The sequence below is a fragment of the Arachis hypogaea genome, chromosome 2 (assembly GCF_003086295.3).
Source record: "Arachis hypogaea cultivar Tifrunner chromosome 2, arahy.Tifrunner.gnm2.J5K5, whole genome shotgun sequence".
Taxonomy (NCBI): domain Eukaryota; kingdom Viridiplantae; phylum Streptophyta; class Magnoliopsida; order Fabales; family Fabaceae; genus Arachis; species Arachis hypogaea.
This window is the reverse complement of record NC_092037.1, coordinates 95,296,428-95,314,184: the sequence shown is the minus strand read 5'-3', so window position 1 is coordinate 95,314,184 and position 17,757 is coordinate 95,296,428. Positions and strand designations below refer to the sequence as shown.

The 17,757-nt window shown below is 33.7% G+C and overlaps 1 protein-coding gene, 1 long non-coding RNA gene, 3 other non-coding genes and 1 pseudogene across 5 annotated transcripts; all 6 read right to left on the bottom strand.

Annotated features, from left to right (window-relative positions):
- Window positions 1-251: 251 nt before the first annotated feature.
- LOC112720213 (uncharacterized) lies at window positions 252-1,406 on the bottom strand. Its single transcript, XR_003162089.3, has 2 exons — window positions 1,083-1,406; window positions 252-783 (listed from the first exon to the last, which is right to left on the bottom strand). It is a non-coding gene; the product is annotated as an uncharacterized lncRNA (long non-coding RNA).
- Window positions 1,407-4,587: 3,181 nt separating this feature from the next.
- LOC112763872 (U5 spliceosomal RNA) lies at window positions 4,588-4,707 on the bottom strand. Its single transcript, XR_003182951.1, has one exon. It is a non-coding gene; the product is annotated as a U5 spliceosomal RNA (small nuclear RNA).
- Window positions 4,708-6,539: 1,832 nt separating this feature from the next.
- On the bottom strand, window positions 6,540-6,655 carry LOC112763743 (U5 spliceosomal RNA). Its single transcript, XR_003182929.1, has one exon. It is a non-coding gene; the product is annotated as a U5 spliceosomal RNA (small nuclear RNA).
- A 1,449-nt stretch (window positions 6,656-8,104) lies between these two features.
- On the bottom strand, window positions 8,105-8,236 carry LOC112764119 (U5 spliceosomal RNA; annotated as a pseudogene).
- A 1,395-nt stretch (window positions 8,237-9,631) lies between these two features.
- LOC112763935 (U5 spliceosomal RNA) lies at window positions 9,632-9,747 on the bottom strand. The gene has a single exon (XR_003182963.2). It is a non-coding gene; the product is annotated as a U5 spliceosomal RNA (small nuclear RNA).
- A 4,983-nt stretch (window positions 9,748-14,730) lies between these two features.
- LOC112752793 (UDP-glucuronate 4-epimerase 3) lies at window positions 14,731-17,324 on the bottom strand. Its single transcript, XM_025801570.3, has one exon. It carries the CDS (start codon window positions 16,512-16,514, stop codon window positions 15,198-15,200), a length of 1,317 nt encoding a protein of 438 aa, XP_025657355.1. The 5' UTR covers window positions 16,515-17,324; the 3' UTR covers window positions 14,731-15,197.
- Window positions 17,325-17,757: the final 433 nt, after the last annotated feature.

Here is a 17,757-nt window from a genome sequence, read left to right as displayed (position 1 = left end):
AGCTCTCACTTTCTTCAAGTACCAGATACCTACTCCAATTCCAAATGCCCCAACAACTGAAATGCCAGTTACTATTCTTGCAGACACAACACATTACCCTCATTTTCAAGTTGAAAAAATTTGTTATGAACAATAATCAATACACCACTTCAATTAGCAGTAACAACCTGCAATTACATGTGCTCTCGTATTGTGCTGTGCAATATTATAATCTATAAAATAACATACAAAATATAATTCATGATCATTACTTTACTAAAAGCGCAGAATTATATTATTGAAGTTGTAAGATACCTTTGTAATGAGTAGTGAAATTTTCATTCTCACAAAGGCACATGAAACTTTCTGTCTGTGTATCAAATCCACAAGTTCCACCTCCTTTGAATGGATCCTGGCAAGACACTCATAGTGAAAGAACACTCCGACATGGCAAGACACTCATATAAGATCTTAATTCTAGTTGTTTGTTAACAATAATGTATAGACTAAAATAAAAATCATTCCATTATACAATGATGAAAATATAACTAAAGATAAGAGCATCAATCCACATAACACAATGGAAGAGCAATTAAATAGATAAACATAAGCATGAGTTCAACAGTACATATCTCAACTTCAATGACACTAAATCCGAATCCAAAATTTCCTTCAACTACAACAAGTCAATTGGAACAAGCTACTGCAGTCGCAAGTTCTGCATCCAACCTAGTCAATCTGAGCCTCCATCTTCGCCACATTATCCTTAGACTTCATTCATACAGCTTCCACCCAAGGTGGTTCCTGGCCAAATAAAAAGATCATCATTAATCTCCTTATTCAGAATATCCGCAACAGTTTTTGCATTACCAACCAAACTCAAATTTAGCAAAAAATTAATTTATATGTCAATTCACCAATTAAAAACTTTCAAAACATAACTATTCATATTGTAAATTCTAAATTACTATATCAAAACAATCTAGAAATTAATTCAAAAAATAGGTACTCAACCAATGCCATATTTTTTAAAAATTAAAATTAACATAAACATGTTACATCAAGTTTTAAAAGCTGAAAAAAAATCAAATGTTATATGTTACCTGTTGTGTGACAAATCGAGTATAGGGAGATCGAGGAGAGGCGCAGCGCTGGGACAAGAAGCCAGACGGGAGGTCAGGCGCGGCGAGGCGAAGCACCGCGAGGGACGGCGACGGCTTAGATGGGAAAATAGCGCAGAAGACCTCCGGACAGAATAACGCAAAACAGACCAACGCAAAGAGAAGGAGGCGACGGACGGCCGACCAAACGTCCGCTGCAGACGACGCCACAGACGGATGAAAACGACAAACTGACGCAGGAGATCACAGTGAACGCGATCTCCACAGAGCAACTGAGGACTATTTAGGTTTTTTTTTTCCTTTGGGATAAGATGCAGGGGCTGTTTTGGTATTTTAAAAAAATACATGTTTGTTCAACCAGTTATTACAACTAAATCATCAGAATATTCGTTTTTTATCGAGAATATTCTGTTATCTTTAATGTTATTCTCACGGCAGAGACTTAATTGAAAAAAAAAATTAACGTATAAGGACCCAATTGAAAAAAAAAAGTATAAGGACCTAATTGAAAATTCAGTAAAACTATACCTGCAAAGTAATTAAACCTAATAATAATAATAATAATAATAATAATAATAATAATAATAATAATAAATATCTTTTTAAAACATTTGAACATGAACAGATTAAGGAAATTTTAGTAATATATATATATATATATATATATATATATATATATATATATATGAAACAAACCATATTTTAGGAACAAGATTTTCAACTTTTATTATTGAGCCACTCCTAACTTAGCTACTCTACAACTTATTGGCTTAGGACTAAGAGGAAGCATCCCAAAAGAAATAGGCACTCTTACTAAGCTTGTCAATCTTGGTCTTTCCACCAATGAATTCCAAGGTAAGCTGCCTAAAACAGTCTCAAATCTAAGTCAACTTGAGATGCTTGACTTCTCTTGCAATTCACTGAGGGGTACTATCTTTTTTAGTTTTGGTCAATTAAAGAATTTAATCCAATTTTCTCTTAATTCAAACTAAATTGAAGATCCTATACTAATAAAAATAGATAATTTGAGTCATCTAAAAATATTTTTTTTTCAGATAATTTATTTATTAGTCAAATTTCTTTTATTTTTTAATTGATGAAAAAGTTGACTGAATTTTCTCTTCATACAAATCAAATTAAAGGTTCTATACCTATGGAGATAGAAAATTTAGACCATTTAAAAATATTGTCTCTTTCTAATAATTTACTCACCGGTTTAATTTCTTCTAATTTTGGACAATTGAAGAATTTGACCCAACTAATTCTTGATTCAAATCAACTTCATGGCTCCAACCATTAGAACATGGAAACTTAAGTTGTTTAACAATATTGTCTCTCTCAAAAAATTTACTCATTGGTTCGATCCCTTCTTTTTTCTCTAGATTGGAGCATTGATCAATCTCAACCTCAATTCAAATAGAATTAGAGGTTCCATACCACAAAAGATAGGAAATTTAAGTTGTCTAGAGTGATTATCTCTATCTAAAAATTGCTCTTTGGTATAATTCCTTCCACTTTGAGTCAATTAGAGAATTTGACCCAACTCTTTCTTCATTCAAATAGAATTGAAGATCCCATACCAACAAAATTATGCAATCTAATGCATTTGAAAATATTAAATCTCTCAAATAATTTACTCACAAATCTAATCCCTTCTGAAATAGGATGTTTATCTTCTTTGTAAGTTTTGCACATAGAAAACAACCTAATAAATGGTTCAATACCACCACAACTTTTTCAATTGGACAAAATGTCTTCTTTGGACCTCTCATCAAATAAATTAGGTGGCTCACTACCATCAAGTATTGCCAAAGCCATAAGCCTCTCATACATAGACCTCTCTCACAACCACTTGAAAGGTCCTATACCAACTCTTTTTCCTTATTGTGCTCTTAATGCAACAATAGATTTATGCCACAACATGTTACATGGAAGCATTACTTTCAAAATCGGTTGTGCTACCAATGTTGACCTTAGCCATAATTTTTTCAGTGGTGAGCTTCCATCTGTTCATGGATTAGCTTCACAGCTAGAGAGTTTGGATCTTAGTTACAATAATTTTACAGGCAATTGAACAAGGAACTTGCTGCTCTAAGGTTCATTAACCTGTCATATAATTCCTTTGACTTTTCACAAGATCAGACAAGCTCCTAGATTATTGTTCTTTCCAAAAAGACTCATTCATTGGATGTGGCTCGCTAAATTTTTCATCATGCCACTCTGTCCAACAAAGAAAGTCACCATCATCAAATAAAGCAAAGCACACAATTGTAATTGCTCTTTCCATCATTGGATTCATTCTCTTACTATTTCTTGCCACCTTGTGTTTTACCAAACATGTGGCTAAGACGAAAGTTGAAAGAGTTTCTACAAAGAATGGAGACTTGTTCTCTATATGGAACTATGATGGAAAAATTGCATTTGAGGACATAATTGATGCAACACAAGACTTTGATATTAGATACTGCATTGGAACTGGTGCATATGGTAGTGTTTACCAAGCAAATTTGCCAAGTGGTAGAACTGTTGCATTGAAGAAACTTCGACAAAAGGAATCTCAGAACCCTTCATTTGACAAGAGTTTCCGCAATGAGTTTATGATGTTATCGCGAATCCGGCATAGAAACATTGTCAAGCTTTATGGCTATTGTCTTCAGAACAGGTACATGTTTCTGATCTATGAATATCATTAAAGAAATAGCAAATGCTTTGTGTTACATGCATCATGATTGTAAGCCACCAATTGTTCATAGAGATGTAACATGTAACAATGTTTTGTTGGACTCAAATTTGGAGGCTTTTGTTTCGGATTTTGGCACTGCTAGACTTCTTGATCCTGATTCTTCAAATCAAACATTGCTAGTTGGTACACGCGGCTATATTGCCCCAGGTAAAGTTTTTCTTAAAGAGTAAACATTTAATTTGGTCTTTGAAATTGCACGTGTGAACTTAACCAAACAATATGAATTCTAATATTGGTTTGTGTTTTCATTTTCTGTTTCGTTTTTAACATCTTGGCCTTTTGTCGAGCTTGCCTACACTCTGAGTGTGACCAAAAAATGAGACGTTTATAGTTTTTGGAGTGGTGGCGTTGGAGACATTGATGGGAAGGCACCCAGAAGCGATACTATCACCATCTTTATCAAGCTCTTATATTCAAAACATGTTGAAGGATCTCTTGGACTCTCGCCTTCGTCTTCCTATGCTTCAAAGAGATGCAAAAGAGATAGTTTTAGTGGCAACAATAGCATTGGCATGCTTGAATTCCAATCCAAAGTTGAGACCATCAATGCAAGAAGTGGTTCAAGAGCTCTCTGATTCCAAACTACCATTGTCTTTGTCTTTCTTTGAAATTTCAATTCACCAATTGATGAATCACAACAAGAGCTGCATCTTCTCTCATCTTGTAATTTAAACTTACCATTATATAACATTTACCTCAAACACCTGCCAATAAAGTAATAAGAATTAAACTTAATTGTGGATCAATTTCCTAATAAAGGAAAAGACCCTTAAAAAATTGGCGTATGCCACTCTATGCAATGTGCACACGGTATTCTTTAGTAAAAGGCGAAAGAATAGTTCGCTCTGTGCACAGTGCGTGGCTGCGTGCTCTAAGAATGATGTATTTAGTGGATTTTATACTGGCTGTCATGTCCAAGACATTGGTGATGTCTCCGATGTAGGACTCCAAATGACAAAGATATTCACTTGTTCATGGTTGTACATGTTATCTTGAACTGGATTCGTCCCACCCTGGCTTTCTACAATTAGAAGTAGAACTTCAATGCTTCTTCCAGAACATCAAGATTCAGAGAAATGGCCAATCATCTGAAAATTTGTTCAGCTTGAAATTTAACATGTTGTATATCAATAGGCTGCAATGGTATGTGGAATGAAGATAGAATAACGGTCACTACTTTCTTGTGTAAATTGAACATCTGTTTTGTGTCCAATTAGTGCAAAGTGCAAACCAACTGAATGAAGCAGGAACTTAATTGAGAAGTGGCTCCAAGAATAAGCACATATCTTGTATATATAAAATGTTCGTTTATGACTCTGTGCACTTGTTTATTTGTGCAATATCATGAGAATTTAGCTAATATCATACTAAGAGTATAATAATAGAGAATTTAAAACTTTTAATAATATAATAATAAAATTTTTTTAAATTTTTAATGTAGTCAATGTGGTATTTTTAACCTGGTTAACAAAACCCATATCATAAATCACTGTATTAATCAATGTAGTCACTTTAGAATAATTTTTGTGAAAATAATTTTTTTTATTTTATAACAAAAAAAATCCCTATCAGAAGAGGTGAAATAATATGCCAAAAGAGACTATTTAAACTATAACAAAAAGAAGGAATGAAAAACTACTCTGACTAGCTTAGTTCTACTAGAAAGTACACTAATCAGGAAATTAAATTTAGATATTGAAAAAATAGTAACACATCAAACAAGAATATTCACTTAATTGAAGGGCCAGTCCCAAAGGGGAGAGGCTCTTTAAAAAATGCATCGTGCACACGATTCTTTAGTAAAATGCAAAAGAATAGTTCGCTCTGTGCACACCGACTGGCCGCGTGGTTTGTGATTAAAGCATACTCTAGCTCTTATATAAGCCCTCATGTCAAAACCCAAGCTAAACCTTTTGGTGTGGCACCTTAACAAACAAAAGATATTTAGCTATTTACATGTACTTTTACATTCACTTTTCATACATTATCAATGATGTTGTCACATTCATTGGATTCACCATATGCATACCTAAAATCTCTAGTTAATTAGTATAAATTGATCTCTAAATATTTAAATAAGTGTGTAAATATCATTATAGACAAAGGATTAGTTCTATTTACCTTTATTGTGAATAAATATCACTCAAGGAATAATTTTTTTTGTTATAATCTGAACATGTTTTCTGCATCTTAAAGAGAGGAAATGATTTATATTAGAATTCCAGATAAAATTGAATATTTAACTATCAGCCTCCAAAATACATTTATGTTAATAAATTTCTAAGTGGCGTTAGTATTTCCTAAGAGAAGTGAAAATAATCTGAATCTTGCATGTCTAGTAGATATCTGCCAAGACTTTTAGTCCTAAATTCTTATTAACTATATTTTAAAGTTGATGAAGTCCTTTTTTGAGTAATTGCAAAGAGTAATCACCCAAACTTCTTGGTGCAGTTAACTTTGAAATCATTTGTTCTTATCATCTGAAGTTTTAAACATAACATAAATACCCGAATGATGAGAAGGAAATGGGAAATAAAAAGGACAATATCTTTGATCAAGTAGATGCATAATAATAATAATAATAATCTTTTTAAAACATTTGAACATGCGCAAATTAAAGAAATTTTAGTCAAAAACGAAAAATATAAAACTACCCATATTTTAGGAACAAGATTTTCAACTTTTATTATTGAGCCACTCCTTTTAGGGAAAGCTCTTAAAAAAATTGGCGTATGCCACTTAATGCATCGTGTACACGGTATTCTTTAGTAAAAGGCGAAAGAATAGTTCGCTCTGTACACAATGCGTGGCTGCGTGGTTTAGAGACATAGCATGCTCTAGCTTTTATACTAGTTGTCGTGTCGGAACCATAAAAAATTTCTCAGATGTGGTCTCCAAATGACAAAACCTTCATTCACTTATTCATGGTCATCAACAACATGAGCTAGAACCGGTTTGTGGTTAGATAAAATTCCCAATTTAACAAGAATCTAAAACACTGAATTCGTGACTCAATGATGGGGACCGGGGGTATCCTTCTGCAAAATTTACTTAACAATTTAATTAGCATGCTTTGAAGCAGCAGCATGAAATTGCATGTTGATAGTGAAACATCCTTACAATCATTGCTTTCAAGCTACCCTCTTGATTTATTACCACTAAAATAGTTCACATTTCCTAGTTTCTTCTATTTCTTCGGGGAATGACATTTTCACAAAATTAGTAGAAGAAACTCTTCTTTGAATTTGCATTCTGTATCGAAGCAAAATAAGTTAATTTATTCAAGGTTCATCACATAATTTAGGTTCCAAAAGAAATGTCTGCTTAGTGTTGGAGATGCTGATAGGGATAGCACAATTTTATTTGAATTGCACAAAAAGACAGGAGCCAAAGAAAATTGTTGATGATAGAGCATTATGGGTGACATCTTTAACTTGGGCTCTTGTATATATTACGGTGATTTGATTAGATTTGGGAGTTATTTGTTCTAGTTCTAGTTACAATTGGATTTTGGTTTGTGTCCCTCACCTTCTCTTTGGGAATTGTGAGTGGTGTACTATAAAAAAAGGAAAACTTTAGGAGGCCAGCAATTTTATTGAAATCTGGTCAGCACTTAACCAACAAAAGCAAAGTGAGTCATCTCCATTCTCCCACCTTTGGATGAAATCTCACACCATTGAAATTATCAATGATGACTAATTGATTATTACAAATCACAAAACTTGCTGGCTCCTAGCACTCCTCTAAAAAAATGTTTGCTTGGTGTTTCCGTAGTCAGTACTGATGTATCTTTGTGCCATATCATCAATTGATACATCCCATCGTGGTAAATGACCTAGATAGAATATACCAAAGTATGCTATCCAAGCAAAGCATGCTATCCAAACAAAGCATTTTCATGGTGAGAAACAAAACATAAACAAGTGAAATATACTCTAGAACCTAGACCTTGAGTATTGACAAAACTTTCTTTACAAATAAAGGCTCTTAAAAGATTGTGTTAAAAATATAATTATATTTCAGAGACTGCAAACTTTTGGTTTCAAGTATTGTTAAAAGAAGCTATCTAAGCAAAAAGATCTCAAGTAAAATAATGAAAATAAATTTTTGTTTCAATTATGTTAAATCGGTAAACCAACCATGAGCATTGAAAATATCATGTTATAGAGTATATATTTATTTTACATGGTTTTAATTATAATCTGCCAACACATAAGAAACTGAGCATTATTGGTACAAAAATTTTAACTAGGTTGCAGAGTCACTCCAATTAAGAAGGGCTCTTTCAAAAATTAGCGTATGCCACTAAATGCAACGTGCACACGGTATTCTTTAGTAAAAATTCTTTAGTAAAAGGCGAAAGAATAGTTCGCTCTGTGCACATTGCGTGGCTGCGTGATTTGAAAGAGTAGTCTGCTCTGTCTTTTATATTAGCTGTTATGTCAGTACTCTAGTTAATGACTCGGATGTGGGACTCAAAATGACAGATATGAAACACTAGTTCCATTGGTTTGTTGTGACTTACTATGACCGCTTTTATTTATCTTTTGCACGTTATAGAATCTAGAGCACTGAATTCAATTCAGGACTTAGAAAGAAAAATGGAGTATTCATCTGTAAAATTGTTGCTTGTGATAATTTAACTTGCTTTGCAATGAAATGGCATGAAAATAGTATAACACACTTTCAATCATTGCTTTCATGTGTCAATTCATCTTACTCTTTTTATTTTACCACTAAAATAACTGCACTTTACAGTTTACACTTTCTAGTTTCTTCTCTCTCTCAAGTGATTAAAAGTTTCACCAAAATCAGTAGAAGAAAGTCAAGAAACTAATCTAGTTCATCACATAATCAGATTCCCAAATAAATTTTTACTTGGTGTTTGTGTTGATATATTTTTTGTCCAGATGATAAAATAGATCAAAGAATGCTTGTCAAGCTAGGTATTTTCCTATTGGAAAAACTAAGCATAAAATAGAAATTGAGAATAACGATTTGGTGCTACTTTGTGTCAATGACAACTTCATTGAATCTTGAATTTATTTAAGATATTGTGTATTGGCAAAAACACATAAAAGTCCCCTAAAAGATTATGCTGAAAACAAAATTATCTTTCAACAATTATTATATTTTGGCTATAACTCCTGGAAATGCATATCAGATGTTGATATCAAATTGGTTATATTATGCAACTATGAGCCATATCAAATTGGTTATATTATGCAACTACGAGCCTCACCAAGTAGACAAATCTCTAACAATAGGACTAATATACATATGGTTTTAAATTCTGGTCGGCAACCATAATTGTGGGTGCAATATTGCTGTTACAATAATACATACCATATCAGCAGCAACTATTTAATATATGTTTTTCATAATTAAAGAGTACTAAAAAGAGTATTAGAAAGATATAATTAAAGAGTACTAAAAAAGTATTAGAAAAATAATTATTTCTGTTTTTCAGCAACTTTATTTTATTTACTATTGTGAATTTTTATAATATATATTCCATTAAAAAGAAATAACTAAATACTAAAAAAGGTACTAAAAACGAGTACTAAAAAATTATAACATACTAAATTTCAACTTTTTTTATATTTAATTATATTTTTTCTAATTTGTATTTAAATTCTCTTAGTTTATGCTCTTCCAACAGTTTATGTGTATTTAAAAACCGTAAAACTCCTTTAACGCATAGTTTTGATTTGAATTATAATCTGCCAATCCTTATTAAGAAGCTGAGTATTATTGTTATAAAAAATTTCAACTAGGTTGCAGAACCACTCCACTTAAGAACGGCTCTTTTAAAAATTGGCGTATGCCACTAAAAACAGTGTGCACACGGTATTCTTTAGTAAAAGGCGAAAGAATAGTTCGCTCTGTGCACACTGCGTGACTGCTGCTTGGTTTGAGAGAATAGCCTGCTCTGTCTTTTATACTAGCTGTTATGTCAGTACACTAGTTAATGACTCCGATGTGGACTCCAAATGACAGATATGAGAACTCATCGCTATCCCATTAGTTTCATTGGTTTGTTGTGACTTAATATGACTACTTTTATTTATCTTTTGCACATTATAGAATCTGGAGCACTGAATTCAATTCAAGACTCAGAAAGAAAAATGGGTATTCATCTGTAAAATTGTTGCTTGTGATAATTTTACATGCTTTGGAGTGAAATGGCTGAAAATAGTGTAACACACTTTCAATCATTGCTTTCATGTGTCAATTCATCTCTACTCTTTTGATTTTACCACTAAAATAACTGCACTTTACAGTTTACACTTTCTATTCTTCTATCTCTCAAGTGATTAAAAGTTTCATCAAAATCAGTATAAAAAACAAATCTAGTTCATCACATAATCAGATTCCAAAAGAAATGTTTACTTGGTGTTTGTGTGTTGATATATTTTTTTGTCCATCTGGAATAGACCAAAGAATACTTGTCAAGCTAAGTTATTTTCCTATTGAAAAAACTAAGCATAAAATAGAATTTGAGAATAACAATCTGGTGCTACTTTGTGTCAATGACAACTTCATTGAATCTGAAATTTATTTTAGATATTGTGTATTGGCAAAAACACATAAAGTCCCCTAAGAGATTAGGCTGAAAACAAATTTGTCTTTAACAATTATTAAATTTTGGCTATAACTCCTGTAAATGCATATCACATGTTATATGAAATTGGTTATATTATGCAACTATGAGCCTCACCAAGTACACAAATCTCTAACACTAGAACTAATATGCATATGGTTTTAAATTCTGGTCGGCAACCATAATTGTGGGTGCAATATTGCTGTTACAATAATACATACCACATCAGCAGCAACTATTTAATATGTTTTTTACGATGGTAGAATTTTATCTTAGGTGATTTAGACATATAAAAATAAGAAGATCAATAAAACATCTAATAAAAAGTTGAATCAAATTTAAAATAAAATAGTCAAATAATGATTCCACGGATAAGACGTAATAACATAGTTTAATCCATATACATAGCTGATGTCACTTAGTGAAATAAGACTTTATTGGTGTTGTTCACAATTGATGATTCTTTGGATAGCATAATTAAGTATCCCTTAGAGACAAGTAGAAATTTTGTAACTTGCATGTCTGATTGATCTCTGTCAAGGTTATGTCCCTATTCTTGATGAACTTCACAGAGTGAGGTTCAATTCAATCTATTAACAGTTAGCAATTTGAATGAAAGAACAAATTCCAAAGTTTCATAATATACACACCAATCATTCATATGTTCCAGCTAGCCAATGTTCCCCATTAATTGTACCTCATACCAAATTGGAATTCATAGCCCCATCATGTTGATGATGAATCATCATGTTTTGACAGTAAAATATATACTCTGCCTGCTGACTGATGCAACTTGGAAAAAACGCTGGCAGAAAATATTTACACCAAGATTCACGTGATGTATAGTACTTTATAAAACTGTCTTACTCATACATGTTATGGTACAAATAATTTGTAACGTTATAAATTTATGAAGTTTTTTTAACTTAAAAATATGTTACATATATGATGGATGATGTTTCAGTTTGCCTCTAAAAGTCGAACAATAAATGGTGTCATAAATTTAGAATAATTACTTGCTAGAAAAAAATTGACGAGATATAATATTAACTAGAAATATAATATTAACTTAATTTTATTGATCACTAAAGAATATGTAGATTCCACTTAAAATGAGTTCACATTTCATTTAAAATGAACTTATATCTTATTTAATAGTAGATAAAAATAAACTCGCATCTTATTTCACCATTAACATGTACTAGTAACATATCCTATAACTAAATGGCATCTTATACTATAAAATTATAGATAAACTTTATATACAGGAATACATACATGGTTTGGGATAGGATAGAATTTTCTCTTTGCCAAGCACCAGATAGAATGTTTCTTTTGTGTGGCTTTTACTGCATGTGCATAGATACACTTTCAAGGAAGGAATTATTTTATTTTGTTGTTCAAAAAGATGCCATGGACATTGAAGCACAAGGTTCTCTCCATCTTCAACAATTTATTTATGTTCCTTTTTTTGTGATACATCACATCATATCATGTGCATTTATGTTGAAGAACAATACACTCCATTTAATTTGCTTCACTTGGAATTGCATTGCTCTTTTATTCACTTCCTAACAATTAAATCCTTGCTTTAAGTGGATTATTAGGCATAGAAGAATCTAATAATTTAATACAGATTATTCACAACTAATATAATTGACTCTCATTTTTCCATTTTCACCCTTCCTTGTAGTTAAATTTGTCACTCATGATCATCTATAACACTATTTTGTTCATATGGTCTCAAATTGGCAAATTCAATCAACATGAAAATATGCATCTAGGTATTTTAAGATGCTTACTTTTCTGCACACATCTTTAGTGTTGTTATAACTTATTGCAACACAATTTCATGTTCATACTTTATTCAATATCTATTCAACTCATCATTTTAGCCCATCCATTTTCCTAAAAATAAAAAATATTTATGAACTTTGAACTTGTAACTAAACTTCCAATTCCACCCACCACAACCACCCTAAGTTATCATAGGGGTGGATTTACTTCCATACTCATGGTTGTTGGTTTCACACAGCAAGGACCCACCATGCTCAGAACAAACATGTGCAATTAGCTGTTCTGAAAAGCCAGCCACTCTAGCACAAAAATGGAGTTTCACCCTTTTTTTTAACAAAATATTAATTTCTTATATGTAAATATTTACTATTGATTTAAGTAAGATACATACATATTCGTAGATGAATACAATAACGATTACTTTTTCTAAGTCTTGTCCTACTAGGTGGTGTTGGTGTTACTCGAATCTATCAAACCACGTTATAATGCCCTATCATAGATCATATTTCTAATAAGTCCATGTAAAATTTTGATAGAGAGAAACTATTTCGAAACAAGTACAAAGGCAATACTATGAATGTGTCTTTCTGTATTTGTTCCCCCCTTAAAAAGAATATGTAATTGATGTCCAAACAGGTAAATCCATGTGGAGCCCAAGAGCTTGATTTGGAGTTGCACATCACTAGTATTCTTCAGATTATTACAACAACAAAAAATGCAGTTAGAGCTAAGATTTCAGACAAAATAATGATATATAGACAGAATAAATGAGCTTCTCAATGCTAATTGATCACTTTGTACAAAAGTTTTCCAAACCCCCACATTTTTATGTACAAAAAGTTCTTGAAGCTATTCTTGACTTTGGCAGTTACTGTTCTAATGGATTGAGTCATGGATATATGAAGCTGTAAATTCAAAGTTAAAACAGCTATTTAAAGTTACATTATTAGTGAAGGAAGGGTAAGATAAGAAAAATGAGAAATGTTAAGGCCATTGGTTGGAGTTGGTGTTCTAAGAAGATTTTAGCTATTAATTCTACCTCTATCCATTACCCAAAAATAAAATCTTAAGGCCTAATTAGTTTTTGTTTCATTTTCAGTGTTTTTTATTTTTCAAGTTTTTGTTAAGGAAAAACCGAAAACAGTGACTTTTTCCTTCAAGAAAATCCTGAAAACAAATAACTCTAAGCATTTTCTTACTGTCCTTTTTGACATAGGTATCCAAGAAAACAGATCATTGATATTCTACATGTTTTACAGCCAAGGCATATGAAAGCTAACCCTATCTTCCTTCTGAAGCAGCAAACTGATTTTCTAAACCTTAATAACTTAAGTGCAATCATGTGGCATGTCATGCTGTTGTCACAAACTGTATAACAAACTAAGGTAGGCTTGTAGATCTAATCTAGCAAAGGAATGAAATAGGATACCTAACCTGCCAGATAATCTACTTGCTTAAATGATACCCTAGGCATGATAACATGATCAATAATGACATCACTTTATTAGCATAACTGATGCCATAGTCAAATATAATAATGACTTAACTCTATTTTCTTAATCTATTTTTCCACAGATTTCAATCAATCTTATACTTTAATCTAGAGAGATCTCAAAAGTCATAGTTTATCATAAGGAACAATACTGAAATTGATGAGATGTAATGTGTGGCTTCGCCAACTAAATCTTCATAACAATCAAATATTCAAATTTTGCTCACCTATTAAGAGGACAACAGTGACACCCCGAACTTGAGTATCTGTAGAAAGTAGAAACTTCATGGTTTGCCAAACGGTCTTCAGAACTTGCATAAATGGAAAATTTACCATGCATACATCCAGTTCAACAGTTGAAGTCGGAAGCAAGATGTCATGCCAACACAATCTGTCCCAAATTGAACTCATTATGAAATATTATAACCCTCTCCTTTAACAGAAAGACTCGGCAGATGTTATGAGCAAAGCATCAAAATATTAAATATTAAATATTAAATGAAGAGAAAGGAACACATTTGAAGTTTTAAAAATGGAAGATTGGCTCTGAGAATGTAAACCTTCTTTTCTTTTGACATCATTAGCGCCATCCAATGCAAACCCACCACCTTGCCTAGAATGTAAATATGCCGCATTGGTGCCAAGGTGGAACACTACCACAGAAATGTGCTCCATAAACAAACCTTTCTTGTTTGAATCTTTTCTATTCTAATTGCAGAATGTAATTCCTAACAAATATTCCAACAAATGGATCACTTCATATGGTAACAAAGCATAAAAAACATGCTGTCTAAGCTTCTTTACAATATCTACCCTTAATCCTGTGATGCATAATCAAACAAGAAAAGCAAGTATCTGCAGGAACATTCAACAACTTTCTATTAATATAATGATGGAAAACATATATGCAGGATGATTCAATGAGAAAGAGCTCCTGCTGCCATAGATCCATATTCAAAATGTTAGCAACAAGAAAAGTAGTATAGACACAGAATTATCAATACAGGAGTCCATTTATAGCAGAAAAATTACATATCCAAATAAAATACATGTCTTATTGATTCATTCAGTCCGAGAACTGGAAATCAAACTATTGTGTGATTTTACTAAGCTTTCTTAACAATTATACACCGCCACCAATCAGCATATGCTCTATCAGTCATAAATGCTACATTTTTTCTAAAACTACAACAATTACATTCAGGGCGAAAGAATAGAAGAGAAGAATGTGATGTTTCGTGTTTTCTTTGACACTGCAAATTGATGCCCAGGCATAAATCTCCAACAACAACAACAAAATTTCCTTAGTGCAGGAAACAAATTTCCCTCTTCATATGCCATCTTCGACATGTATGTAACATGGGTGATCGTGCAACAAACAGAGAAATGCTAAGGAACAATCACAAGAATCATAATGAACAAGAATTCAAAAGATCCTGCCACACGGTCGAAAGAATCCCATCACTCAACAGCTTTCTTCCCATCAGAATAGTAATTCAGGTACCACCGAACAAATTTCTTCAAGCCACTCTGCAGATCCGTCGTAGGCTTATACCCAAGCTCCCTCTGCGCGTAGCTAATATTCGCATGGGTATACTGCACATCCCCATTCCGCGGCAACTTCATGATGTTCCTCTTTGCCTTAACCTTCAACAGCCTCTCCAAAATGCTCACAAGTTCACTAACAGGCACAGGTGAAGTATTCCCCAAATTGAACACCCTCAGCTGCGCCGGCCCTCTCTTCTTCCCCCCACTCCCGGTGCTCTTCTCGGCAGTATCCAACGCCCCCAAACAACCCTTCACAATATCATCTATATATGTGAAATCCCTTGCAACCGTCCCATGATTTGCGGCCTCAAAGATCGCTATCTGCTTTCCCTTCAATATATCCTTAGTGAAGAAGAAGTAGGCCATGTCAGGTCTACCCCACGGACCATAAACCGTAAAGAACCTCAACCCGGTCAACGATAGCCCGTATATATGATTATAGGTGTGTGCAATCTCCTCACCGGCCTTCTTTGTCGCAGCATACAAACTAGCAGGCTGATCAGTCCTATCCTTCTCACTAAATGGCACCTTAGTGTTCAACCCATAAACTGAGCTACTAGAAGCCCAAACTATAGCAGGTTGTGGATTCACACTCTTACAAACCTCAAGCAAATTAACAAAACCAGCAATGTTACTATGCACATAAGAGCCAGGGTTCTCCATAGCATACCTCACACCAGCTTGAGCAGCCAAATGCATAACATGTGTGAATGGAACAACCTCAAAGAGCTTCCTCAGCAAAGCTTCATCATTGATGTCACCTTCCACAATGAACACACCAGTGCGCTCCAACAAAGCTTGCCGCGCACGCTTCAAAGAAGGGTCATAGTAGTCATTGAAATTGTCAATGCCGAGGACCCCATCTCCCCGGCGCTTCAGCGCCGATGAGACGTGGGTCCCTACGAAACCGGCAGCGCCGGTTACCAATACGGTTAGTCCATTGCTGGAGCGGGCCCGGGCCGAGGCCCGTACCCTCTTCTCCCAGGCGGACCCGCCCCAATTGTAGTTCCTCAATGACCGGCGCGACGGGTCAGCTGCGGAGGTGATCGTCGACGGCGCCGGCGATCGGAGGAAGAAGATCAAGATGAGGGCCAAGAAGGCGAATGACCAGACCGTGAGCTTGGCGAGCGAGTAGTGCCAACGCGCGCCGCCTCCGCGCGTGAAGAAGTACGATGATTTCTCCATCTTGACCTTGCCTGGCGTCGAAGGAGCGCTGTCGATGTGCGACATTTTCTGCTCTCAGCTCGGAAAATATATTTTTTTTTCTCGGGAAAGAGGCGGAAAATGTAGGATATTGGAACGTGCCCACTATTCTTCTCGCAAGTTTGAATCGAAATTTGAGGCCAATTGCAGCTACCTTGGTGTATTTTTCAGGGTTCTTCGATTTGCGGGTTGGAAATTTGGGTATTAGGGTTTCGTCGGAAAATGGAGCATTGTGCTGCAATTGCTGTTAAAAATGGTGGTGGTGTGTAATGGTGTTGGGGATGAAGAGGGAACAAAAAAGTTAGGGTTTCTTTATTATTTAAAAAGAGAAAAATTAAATTGAAATGGTTGGTGAGTGGTGACTTGGTTATGGTACTTTTTGCTTTTTCTTTTTTGCTGTAATGTGGGAATCTTGTTGTTTCTTGGAGGAATGGGTTGGAGGTGGTGGCCACTCCTTCTTCTTTTGGGTTTAATAGTTTTCACTTTTCACAGACAAAAAGGTTTCAAGAATTGATTTTGATTTAAACCAACTAATAAATAAAATGGTGTTAAACTGTTAATAGAGAGAAAGAGGTGGATAGAGAAGAGGGTGGGTTGTGGGAAAGCCTTAGACTTGAGAAATTCAAAGGTTAATTTAATGAACTAGGTCTAGGATTCTGTTTGTTTGTTACTATATTTTAACGAATTTTGTTTTGGTAGACTAGAAAGAATAAATGCTTTGTAAAAATAGGTCTATCTCTAAAAGATACTAAATGCTAATTTGATTGGAGGGAGTGCCTTGAATTTTGGGATTTTTGTTATAAATTGCGTACCCCTCTTTTGTTATTGGATATTTTTCGTGTGGAGGAAATTCTTTTTTTTTTAATTTGTTATTATGTATGTGGAGGTTTTAGATTTGAGGTCTGAGGAGCATAATTGGTGGTTTTGTTTGATTGTGCAAAATGCAATGGACAAGGTTTTTGGCTTTCGGCTATAAAGAATTATCTATTTCACCAACATGTGGGAATGTGTGTGAGATCCATGGAAGTTAGTAAATTGATCATACCGAATTCAGAGAATTTAAATGTGAAATCTTTAATTAGGAGCTTTATTTTACTGATTTATGAAATTAGTTAGGTCAAAATTCTTTATCTTCTAGAGAGTCAAAGTATCTAAAATTCAAAACCCTATATATATAACTCTTTTTAACTAAGTTGGACTTGAGAGTAACGTTAAAAATTACAATAAGTAAATAAGAACTAAGTTGAAGAATTAGAACACAGTAGAAATA